The sequence below is a fragment of the Suricata suricatta genome, chromosome 1, assembly GCF_006229205.1.
Source record: "Suricata suricatta isolate VVHF042 chromosome 1, meerkat_22Aug2017_6uvM2_HiC, whole genome shotgun sequence".
Lineage (NCBI taxonomy): Eukaryota > Metazoa > Chordata > Mammalia > Carnivora > Herpestidae > Suricata > Suricata suricatta.
In genome coordinates this window covers 34,470,012-34,482,543 of record NC_043700.1, presented here as the reverse complement: position 1 = coordinate 34,482,543, position 12,532 = coordinate 34,470,012, and the positions used below count along the sequence as shown (strand labels likewise).

The following is a 12,532-nucleotide window of genomic DNA, read 5'->3' as shown; positions in this document are numbered from 1 at the left end:
CAGAAAAGTCTCCAAATATCCAAAGCAATTCTGAAAAACAAAACTGGAGACATCACAATTCTGGACATTGAGATATATTACAAAGCTATATTTATCCACACAGTATGGTGCTGCCACAAAAACAGACATGTAGATCAATGGATCAGAATACAAATCTTAGAAATGGACCCATAAATCAACTTATCTTTGACAAAGCAGAAGAGAATATTCAATGGAATAAAGACAGTCTCTTTAGCAGGTGGTGCTGGGAAAACTGGATGGCAACATGCAAAAGAAAGAAACTGGACCACTTTTTTACACCATACACAAAAATAAATTCAAAATGGATGAAATATTTAACTGTGAGACAGGAAACCGTCAAAATCCTAGAAGATATTTTGGGCAGCAATCTCTTTGACCTCATCTATAGTAACTTCTTACTAGTCACGTCACCAAAGGCAAGGAAAACAAAAGCAAATATGAACTTTTGTGACTTCATCAAGATAAAAAGCTTCTCCACAGCAAAGGAAACCATCAGCAAAACTAAAAAGCAGCCTACAGAATGGGGGAAGATATTTGAAAATGACATATCTGATAAAGGGTTAGTATCCAAAAATCCATAAAGAACTTAATAAACTCAATAACCAAAAAAAGCAAACAACCCAGTAAAGAAATGGGCAGAAGACAATAATAGACACTTTTCCAAAGAAGGCACACAGATGGCTAACAGATACATGAAAACCTGCTCAACATCACTCATCATCAGGGAAATACAAAAAGAAACCACAATAAGATACCACCGCACACCTGTCTGAATGGCTAAAAACCCCTAGTTGTTGACGAAGTTGTGGAGAAAGGGGAACCCTCTTGCACTGTTGGTGAAAATAAAACTGGTGTAGCTACTCTGTAGAACAGTAGAGTGGTTCCTCAAAAAACTAAAAGTAAGATGACCCTACGATCCAGCAATTGCACTGTCACGTATTTACCCAAAGGATATAAAAATACAGATTCAAAGGGGTACATGCACCCCAATGTTTATAGCAGCATTATGAACAATAGCCAAACTATGGAAAGAGCCCAGATGTCCATAAATTGATGAATGGATAAAGAAAATGCTCTGTATATATAATGGAGTATTACTCAACCACCAAAAAGAATGAAATCTTGTCATTTGCAACAGCAGATGGAGCTAGAATGTATTATGCTAGCAAAACATGTCAATCAGAGAAAGACAAACACCATATGATCTCACTCATATGGAATTTAAGAAACAAAACAGATGAGCTCATGGGAAGGAGAGGGAAGAGAAGAAAGAGAAATAAACAACAGACTATTAACAATAGAGAACAAACTGAGGGTTGATGGAGAGAGGTGGGTGGGAGATGGGCTAGATGGCTGATGAGTATTAAAAAGGGCACTTATGAAGAACACTGGGTGTTCATGTGTGTAAATGATGAATCACTGAATTCTACTCCCATATTGCACTGTATATTAACACACTAAAATTTAAATTTAAAAAATGGCATGTGATGGGGTGCCTGCGTGGCTCAGTCAATTAAACCTCTGACTTCAGCTCACAATTCATGAGTTTGAGCCCTGCATCTGGCTCTGTAATGACAGCTCAGAGCCTGGAGCCTTTTTCAAATTCTGTGTCTCCCTTTCTCTTTGTCCCTCCCTAGCTCATGCTCTGTCTCTCTCTCTCAAAAATAAATAAACATTACAAAAATTAATGGTATGTGAGAGAGATAAACCCAAGCTGAGAGAGTACTCATTGGCACCTTGGTGGTACAGAATAAACAGGTCAGAAATCCCTTTTCCTTGAAAATCTGCATTAATAAATCTATATATATATACAATCTTATTTGTAATTATTTTGACATTTTAAATCTTTTGCAATGTTTTCAAATACATTTTTAATCATAAAGAATTTATTTATTTACCTTTCTATATTGGTTTTCAGATGCATTGCCATTACCAAGGATATATTGCAAATTTTCCAAATTCACTTGCAACACTCAACATCTGTTCTGGACTCAGGTAATAGCATCTTGACATGGGAAACTAGTGACTAGCAGACATAAATCTGGGAAGGTTTAAGAGGAACCCAATTCTGAAAGTTTCCTTTATGATGCCCTTACTTTTTAATATATTAGTGGCTGGACTTTATTTAGTGTTCATTCAAGTGAAATCACACCAGGGAATTCTGACTGCAGGCATTTTTTAAAGACACTGTGCAGAAGGGGATAGTTTCAGTAAAGGACATTTTAGAAATAATAATATTGTTTCAGTATCAATTATCTCAAATAGTTATGGAAAATAATATTAATTTGTCATTTAAATAGCTACATATTATATTCTTTCAGTTTAGGTGTACTCAGTATCAGACATGAAACAACTAATTAAGAAAGTACCTCAGAGTAAAGGGCAGGAATAAGTGATTTTCATCAGTGTTAGTGGCAAGAGAAAGATATTATCAGAGGAATACTGGTCCAGAGAAAGAAAAAAAAAAAAGACTCTCCCTAACTTCCTTTTGTTTTTCTTTGCCTAATGTCTAGAATTTACTCATGTCATCTCAAAAAACTTTGTATCCATTTAATGTGGCTTTTCATAGATGCCCACCTCTCTAGTGGTTCACTCTATATACCTGCTTTCCCTTATTCTAATCTCTGGAAGAACATGACCTTTATTCCTGGAATTCTCAACAAAGTGTCTTGATTTTCAACACATACTTGGCCTTAATTAATATATCTTGAATGAATATGACTACTATACAGGTAATACAAAATACTTTTAAATATATGTTATTTAATACATGAGCAAAACTAAGGTAGATGCAGTATTTCAGTTACTAATGGTAGACTGAAAACAATAAGAAAATAAAGTGTGTTTATAATGTGTTTTTTACTATATTTCAAATTGGGATTTCTATTGATTTCTTTTTTACAATTCCCATGCCTTTGCTGACATTACTTAGTGAGACATAATTATAACACTTCTCTTTAGTTGTTTATAGATTGTTTCTTTGAGCTCTTTCACATTATTCAAACACCTAATAAAGTATTGAAATTTAACTTAAATTCAAAGGTTTTTTTTTTCCATTTTAGATTATAGCTTTGATAAGATCATTTGTAGGGTTTTTATGTCATTGATTTCTAAATATTCAGGGGATTCCTTCAGTTTGAAAATATCAGCTATGGAATTGAACCATTGGAATCTTCTGTAAGATTTGAGCACATAATTTATCAAGTGAAAAATGAGAATCAAGATATACCACTGTTAGCAGAAAACTACAGCAATATTTGGCAGAAAGAACAAGATAATTTAAGCTCACAGGTAATGTAATAATTCTGATGTTAAGACATACTGTGTAATTTTGTTCATTGTGCAAAGGAGCTATTTATCTGTTGAGTAGAAATATCAAATTTGATATCTTCTCTCTACACCTTATAATAAGACAACCTCATTCTATCTAAAATACGTGACAATTACATAATAATGTATTTCAAGCTTATTATTCTGTATTATGTAACATTTCTTATTTTCTATTTTTATTCAAGCAAAAATACATATTATTGGGTAAAATTTAAAAATACAGGAAGAATGAAGTCACTATAAATAAAGTCAATAAATTAAGTCAAGTTACCACTACCATGATAAAATTACTCTTTTATTTTTATATATAGCTTTACATACTACTAGAACATATCTTTCTAAAACAGATAATCATTTGTATTTCATTAAAATATTAATTTACCTGTAGGCTGTATGTGGAGTTTTTTGATAGGTGTCTTTTTCCCTAGATTTTGAATATTTTTTGTTTCATTGTCTTATGGCCTCCATGATCACTGATGAAAAATTACCTGTTATTAATCTTATTGAGGATTCCTTGTACATGATGAGTCCCTTCTCTGTTGCTTCTTTCAAGTTTCTCTTTTCATCTTGGGCTTACAGCACTTTTCTTATGATTTTTCTCTGAGTAGTTCTTTTTGAATTTATCTAAATTGGAGTTCACTAAGCTTCTTTTTTGTGTAAACTGTTTTTCCCTTAATTTGGGAAATTTGGGGGCATTAGTTCTTTGAATATTCTTTGGCCCTTTTATCTACCTCCTCACTTTCTGATACTCTCATTATGTTATGTTGGTCTGCTTGATAGTACCCCATAGGTCTATTAGATTTTGCTTATTGTGGTCCATTCTTGTTTCTTTCTCTTCCTCAGATTGTATAATCTCAATAAATATGTCTTCAGGTTCCCCAATTCTTTCTTCTCTCTGCTCATATCTGACATGGAGTCTCTCTAACGGGTATTCTGTTTCTTTTCTTTTCTTTTTTTTTTACATGTATTTATTTTTGAGACACAGAAAGACAGATCGTGATCAGGGGAGGAGCAGAGAGAGAGGGAAACACAGAATCCGAAGCAGGCTCCAGGCTCTGAGCCCTCAGCACAGAGCCTGATGTGGGACTCGAACCCGCACACTGCAAGATAATGACCTGAGTGGAAGTCGGATGCTTAACCGACTAAGCCACCCAGGTGTCCCATGGGTATTTTGTTTCAATTATAATTTTCAATACCAGATTTTCTATCTGTTTTTTAAATAACTTTATGCCCTTATTGGCATTCCATACTTAGTCAGACATTATTAAAATATTCTTAAGTTATGTATTTATACATCTAAATACCTAAAGTGTTTTTCTAGTAAGTCCAACATTTAATCTTCCTCAAAGATAGTTTTTATTGTTGACCTATTGTCTTTATATGGGTCATACTCTAGGTCTTTTTCATGTCTCATAATTTTTTGAAAACTGAAACTAGTCATTCCAAATAATATAATGTGGTAACTTTGTAAATCAGATCCCCCTCCATCAAATATTATTGCCGATATTCATTATAGTTGTTTGCTTTGTGAATTTTTTAACCGGTTCTCTAACGTCTACATTCTGTGTTGTGTGTAGCCACTGAAGTTTCTATTATGTGTTATTATTGGTTGATTAATGATAAGACAGAGTTCTTTAAATGCTTGGAAACAATAAATCTCCCAGTTTTTGCTGAGAGTTTCTCTGTGCATGTTGGAACATGCCTTTGTCACTCAGCCAGGCAGATACAACTGTGCTTTTGATTTCACTTTATCCTTGCGCAGAGCCTCAAGATCCCCCAGAAGTGAGAGTTTAGGGTCTTTTCAGGTCTTCCCTAAGTATGTATACAGCCTTGGCCATGCATTTAGCCTGATACATGTGTGTGGTCTGCTAAATTCCCAGAAATGTGTGATAGCTTTAAAAGCTACATGTGGTTATCTTATTCTCCAGCTTTTCCTTTATTGGTCTACTATTTGCCCCATGGTCATTCACAGTCCCAGACAACTATAAAGTTAAAAAAAAAAAAGTCTTTCATTGTTTAAAACAAACCTCTTTGAAAAAAGAGCTTTCATATTGTGTAAAATATGACTTAGGTCCATACAGACAAACCTAAAATAGGTCTCGAAACAAAATAGGTCAGAATATGACATTTCTTTGGAAATTAGATTTGGAAGATGCTCTGGCCATATTCTGCTTTTTCTTTAGATTGCCACTCTGCTGGTATCCACTGCAAATGTGGCTATTAGTTTTCAACTAATGAGAGAAAAGACTAGGCCAAATTCAAATTCCACATGTCACTGTTTTTACCCAGACCAGTTATTTTTATTGAAGAAACACTCTCAGGAAACTGCAAGCTATGTTTTATTTTCTAGAGATCTGAAAAAGTTGACTCTGACATTTTTTTGCCAGTTCTTTTGTTGTTTTATATAGGGGAGAATTTTTGGAGTATCTCACCCTGATTTTAATTTATGCATTTTCATTTCTTGAATTTTAGATGCCATGTATTTTTGTTTTAATGTAACATCTGTTTACATTTCCCTTGTTATCCTCCATTGACCCATGGGAAATTTAGAAGTGTGCATAATTGGACATTTTCTAGATATCTTTCTTGATACTTATTTCTAATTGACTTTCATAATGTTCAGATAGTGCATTTGACTTTAGTATATACGTTTCTCTATATGTCCCACAGTTGTTTTGTGTAGTGTTTTACAGATGTTCATTAGATCAGTTTGTTTGTATTCTTCAAACTTCTGTTTTACACATTTATTTCTGGAAGGGATTTTGTAGTTTATGTCTGCTGTCACAACATCCTTCTTTGGGGCATTTTTGAGCTTTGTTCTGTATTTTTCATTTATAAGTGGTTTGTCATTTTTCTTTTGAGAGAGAGAGAGAGAGAGAGAGAGAGAGAGAGAGAGAGAGCGCGAGCATGTGTTTGTGTGCACAAGTTGAGAAGGGACAGTGGGTGAGAAAGAGAATCTTAAGCAGGCTCTACATCCAGCATGCAGCCCTACATGGGGCTCAGTCTCATCATCATGAGATCATGAAATGAGCTGAAATCAAGAGTTGGTTGCTTAACTGATGACCCACCCAGGCACCGCTGATATGTCATTTATTAGATTAAATATTATTTAAAGTAATAGAAGATATGTCTCCAAACTTTCACTAGAGAATCATTGGTTTTGTCTAGAAGTTAGTGAGAAAATAATTTAAAAAATTTCCCCTCTGAGAAGCAAACAGGCAAATTTTCTCTTTTTTAGACCATTTCTATTTGCAAAGTTACAAACACTGACTTATCAAGAACACAATTCAAAGAAACTCAATGATAAAATAAAATGTGCATAAGCACATGTGGATAGGGACAACCAACTACTTTCCTTATTAGGTAATTGTTGTAGAAGTATTTGGTGTTGAGAGTACATATTTCATATTGCATTGTTTAATATTTTCCACCAATGCAATAAGCTAGAGTTGCTTTAAATCTTCCTTCTAATAATTCCAACATCTGTGTCTGTGTCTGTGTAAGTCTGATCCTCATGATCACTGTAACTTTTATATTGCATTTTATTCTTGCCTGTATGTATCCCTTCTCTCTCTTTTGTGAAAGCTAAACATGTTACATAAGGTAGTAGGCAGTAGATATTGAATTAAATATTGAATTTAGCCTTGGAGATAAGCGTACCTTCCTGTTGGGTCTTTAGCTTAAAAGTTTGGGTTAATATAGTCAGAATATACATCTGTTTGTGTGTGTTTTTTGCTCTTGCCACCTTTAGTGTACCTACCAGAGGCTTCATATTTCCTTCAGTGATATCTTTCATTTAAGGTGAATAGTAATTTGCCAGAGTAATGCCTGTTCTGTTTAGTTTTGCATTTCTTCACTGGACTTTGTTTTGCATCTTTAGATAAAATCTGTCATCCTGATCTTCATGCTCTCTCTCCTATACTTTTATTGACACATTTTAGCACAGGTAATGGATTTGGCATGGAGCAGAGAACAAGAAATTCTATGATGCTTGGATTAAGACTAAATATAAGGAAGGCACTATGATCCTGAATTTAGGGGAAAGATCAGTGGTGATCACAGGTTAGGAATAAACGGGAAGTTGGAAATGGGTGTAACTTTAAAGAGATATGAAAAGGAAATTTTTGCAATGATGGAATATATCTGTGACTTGATTGCAATGGTGTTTATATAAATGCACATATTATGGAATAACATGGAAATATACACATATACATTGTACAGAATCAATTTCTGGCTTTGATAGTGTAATTCAGCTTTTTGTAAGATATAACCATTGTGGTAAACTGGATTAATGGTACATGAGGTTCTTGACCTGCTTTGTAATAATTACTTTGAAAAAATTAATAAATATTAAAGAATCTGTTAGTGAATTAATGAGTTTTGGAGTTTTTTATTGAAGGTGACTTACCTGACATTAAGTGAATATTATTTAAGTCCATTCTAAAATTTGAATATTAGGGTGGCCTGGGTGGGTCAGTCAGTTAAGCGTCCAACTTCGGCTTAGGTCATGATCTCACCCCCCGTGAGTTCAAGCCCCACATTGGGCTCTGTGATGACAGCTCAGAACCTGCAGCGTGCTTCAGATTCTGTGTCTCCCTGTCTCTCTGCTCCTCCCTCAATCATGCTCTTTCTCTGTCTCTCAAAAATAAACATTAAAAATAATAAAATATAATTTAAATATTAAAGATTAATTAAGAAATATAAATTTGAAAGGGAAAAATGTCAGGGTAACAACATTATAATTAAAATATGAAACCTGTACATAAACATATTTGAAATTCGTTACGGTGCACATGTAATTTACATTCGATCAAGTTGCAATGTAAAAGTCATGGTTGTAAACATTAATGTATTTTTATATAAATGCTTATATAAAGCATTTGTGTTGAACACAAAAGGAAAAGAAATCAGGTTAGCATGTGATTTTTCTCTTAGGTTCTAAATAATTGGCAGGACCACATATACATAGAATAAAACTTTTGACGAATTAGATCTCATTAAAAAATTATCAGGGGCACCTGAATGGTTCAGTTGGCTTAGCATCAGACTCTTGATTTCAGTAGAGGTCATGATCTCAGGGTTCGTGGGATCCAGCCCTGTGTCGGGATCCAACCCTGTGTCAGTCTCCACACTCACAGCTTGGGATTGTCTTTCCCTCTCTCTCTGCCCATCTCCCATTTGCATGCACTCTCTCAAAATAAACTACTTAAAATGATCAAATGAGAATATTACGTATAAGACTGAGCAATATTAACTCCAAAATATATTTGACTGAAACAATTTTTTAGTTTTTAATCTAAACACAGCTAGAATTAGAAATATCCTGTCTAGAATTTTCTCGGAACTTAGAAAATATGTCATTATGGGCAGAGAGGGTATATTTCCCAATTAAAAATATTATGGTGTCTAGGGGTGCCTATGGTGTTTAAGGGTGCTCAATTAAGTGTCCGACTCTGGATTTTGGCTCAGGTCATGATGTCATGGTTCATGCATTCGAGCCCCACATTGAGTTCCATGCTAACAGCAAGGAGCCTATTTGGGACTCTCTCTTTGGCCCTCCCTTGCGCGCACACACACACACACACACACACACACACACACACACACACACCACTCTCTCACTCTCTCAAAATAAACAAACTTTAAAAATTATGGTATTTAATAAAGAGTCAGTTGAAGATGTCAACTATTTCAGGTGTATAAGCCATAAAATGTACCCTTGAACAAAATAATAAGCAATGTAATGAAAATATTAAGAATATATTGAAAAAATAATTTTTAAAAATAACACATTATAGGGAGATATAGATAAGAAGTTAAAGTACATAAGTAATTTTAAAGAAAAATTATTTGTTTATGCTATTTTTAATCAAAGAAAAGCTAGAAATGTTTTGGCTTCATGTACTCAAATGTATACAAGAAGAAATCTAGTTTTGGAAATAACTTTTGAGTAGAAACATTTTTAGGTCTACCAAAGTAATGAGATTGAACTAAAAATCAATTTCAGTAATTATATCATTTATTTGAAGTAAACTCTTTTCCCACTTCATATTATTCCAGTTAGAACAATAAAGCATATGATCACCATTGTTATAAGACTAATTAGTGCTGAAAAGTTGCAGAGAAATAATAAAAGAGAGTTAGGAGACCAAACCCATGTATCTCAACATTTTATGAGAGAAATTAAGAAATAAGAACACTTTCACTTCTACAAAATTGCGTATATACTTGTAATCAGACAGACAGATAGATAATGACAAAAATAGGTAATACAATACAGGTGTACTTTACTTCTCTATGGGAATTTAAACGAATTAAGTTAAATCTAGGCTCTACCCATTAAGTCCAGTTAGCTTGATTTTTTATTCATTTAACCTATGCTATTTTATGACAGGCTCAATTGTTGTACCCTAATTGGACCAAGGAAGAAATTTTGTGGGGTTTTTTTTGAAATTTATGTATATAAAATGGCATATCAATGTGTTAGAAACACAGCTTCTATAAAAATTAGATTTAAAGTGCTAAGTGATGATATAATAAATTAATGATTTATAGCTGACTGACCTGGCACAATCAAGAATTGTTACAGCATACCAAATGGGGCATACAGCCTATGCTCTGAGACTCTGATATTGTGCATTTTGTTCTTTCCTGTGTACCCATATAGGTAATAGTACAAGGAATATTATTTACCCAAATTTATGTGTAGACTATGAATTCTCAAATATTCCCTATACTGAATGAATGGGAGATTCTAATGCACCACAGTTGGTGTTGCCATAGATAAAGACTATCTTTAGGAGGACAGTTCATGTGAAATGCTCAAGTGTGAATTAGTAACGTAGGTTTGTCATGAGATGAAGACAACAGAATACGTATCTTTATATGAACTCTCTTTCTCATTTGGTATTAATAGAGAGAGCCTAAACTCTTCTATTACTCCAGCAATGCACTGGAACTCTCTAAAACCCAGAATATACTTTCAAAAGAACTTTTCTGATTGGTAATTAATTTTTATATTTAAGTTCTCATTAAGGGTCTATATGTGTCCTTTACATGTCAGTCTTTGCACTTTAACAAATGCAATACATGGTAACATTTGATGAATCCTTTTTTCTCCAGAAAACAACTCTTCCAAAATTGTTACCCCAATACCTAGAAATTCACATTATAATGGAAAAAGGTTTGGTAAGTCAAACTTTTCTCCTCCCTCCCTCTCTCATTCATTCTTTCTCTCTTTTTCTCTTTCTTTCTTTGAACGCAATGAAAATATTTTTATATTAATTTCAAATACATAGGTAATTTTTAAATTATTGCCAAGAAAAGATATTTTATTTTAGGTGTTACTCAGTTATGATGTAAAACTCTACCATAGAGTGCCCTCCACTATCTACCCTTTCCCCATCCTAAGCTTAGGCCAATCTCTCCTTGACCTACAAACAGCCTTGACCTTTCCTTAACCTGCTCTAACATCTCTGGTTACATTTTTTTAGCATATCAGATACTTAACATCTTACCAATTCTCTTAATTTTTTTTATAACTTAATTGAGGAATAATTAAATATAATTGTATAAATTTAAAGTGTAAAATGTGATGATTTGATATACATTGTGAATTGATTACTAAGATTATCAACACATCCATTACTTTATGTAGTCAACTTTTTTCTTTTCTCTGTGTGTGTGTGTGTGTGTGTGTGTGTGTGTGTGTGTGCATGCCCAAGTGCGTGTGGTAGTAACACTTAAAGTCAACTCTCAGTAACTTTCAAGTATACAATGCCATATTGTGAACTCTAGTCACCGTGGTGTGCATTAGATCTTCAGAATTTATCCTATTTTATGACTGAAAGTGTGTTACTTTTCAGCCTATGTCTCTGTTTTCACTTCTCACTAGCCATGGAAACCACCATTCCATTCTCTTTATTCTTTTTTTTCTTCTTTTTCTTTTTTTATTTTTACATATAATTCATACCATACAGTGTATACCGTGTCTTATTTCATTTAGTATAATGCACTCCATACATATCAAGTGGTTGCAAATAAGAGATACCCTTCTTTTTTCATGGCCAATATTCCCTTGCAATTGTGAACATATATGTACACATACATATACATGCCACTATTTTTTATTCATTCATCTGTTGAGCATTTAACTAGTTTCCATTTATAGTCTGTTATGATTAATGCTGCCTTGAACATGGGAGTACAGATATCTCTTTGATCTTCTTTCTTTAGCATATGTAACCTGAAATGAAATTGCTGATTATGTGGTAGTTTTATTTTTAACTGTTGATGGAACCATCGTACTGTTTTCCAATTTACACTCTACCAACAGGGTAAAAGGATTCACATCTTTTCCAACATTTGAAATCTCTTGTCTCTTAAATAATAGACATTCTAACAAGTCTATTGTGATATCTCACTGTGGTTTTGATTTGCATTTCCCTGTGATCAGTGATGTTCATCACCTTTTCATGCACCTGTTGATCATGTGTATGTCTTCTTTAGAAAAATATCCAGTTGGAAGATGTGCTTCCTTTTGAATATCTACCTAGTATTGAAATCTTTATGTTGTAGGGTTAGTATATGTAACCTTTAGGAGATGTTGAATATAGCATTTTCCCCCCATCAACAATGTATGAAAGATCCAAGGGTTCCAAAAAAGATGTATCCAAGGGTTCCATATTCCTACAAACATTTGATATTGATAGTCTTTTTGAATTTTAGCTATTCTTGCGTATCTAAAATGAGATCAATCATATTGTGTTTTTTATTAGTATTTACCTGATGACTAATGAGTTTGAATGCATGTGATATTGTTGTAGACAATTTGGATATTCTCTTTTTTTAACTTTTTAATGCTTGTTTATCTTTTTATGCCAGTAATCACTTTATTTTTTATAATAATTTATTGTCAGATTGGTTTGCATGTAGCACCCAGGGCTTCTCCCCACAAGAGCCCCCCACCATGACCATTACCCTTTCCCTTTTCCCCCTCCCCCTTAAGCCCTCAGTTCCATTTCAGTATTAAATAGTCTCTCATGATTTGTGTCCCTTGCTCTCCACAACTCTCCTTCCCCCTTCCCCTCCCTATGGTCCTCTGTTAGGTTTCTCCTGTTAAACCTATGAATGCAAACATATGGTATCTTCCCTACTCCGCCTGACTTACTTCGCTTAG

At 33.8% G+C, this 12,532-nt stretch overlaps 1 protein-coding gene across 1 annotated transcript in view; it reads left to right on the top strand.

Moving 5' to 3' along the window:
• Window positions 1-12,532, top strand: part of ADAM18 (ADAM metallopeptidase domain 18) — an 89,537-nt gene that overhangs the window by 15,413 nt on the left and 61,592 nt on the right. The window contains exons 5-7 of the mRNA XM_029950250.1: window positions 1,940-2,016; window positions 3,144-3,312; window positions 10,477-10,542. Coding sequence (XP_029806110.1) covers window positions 1,940-2,016; window positions 3,144-3,312; window positions 10,477-10,542 — 312 coding nt within the window. The remainder of the gene's footprint in view (window positions 1-1,939; window positions 2,017-3,143; window positions 3,313-10,476; window positions 10,543-12,532) is intronic.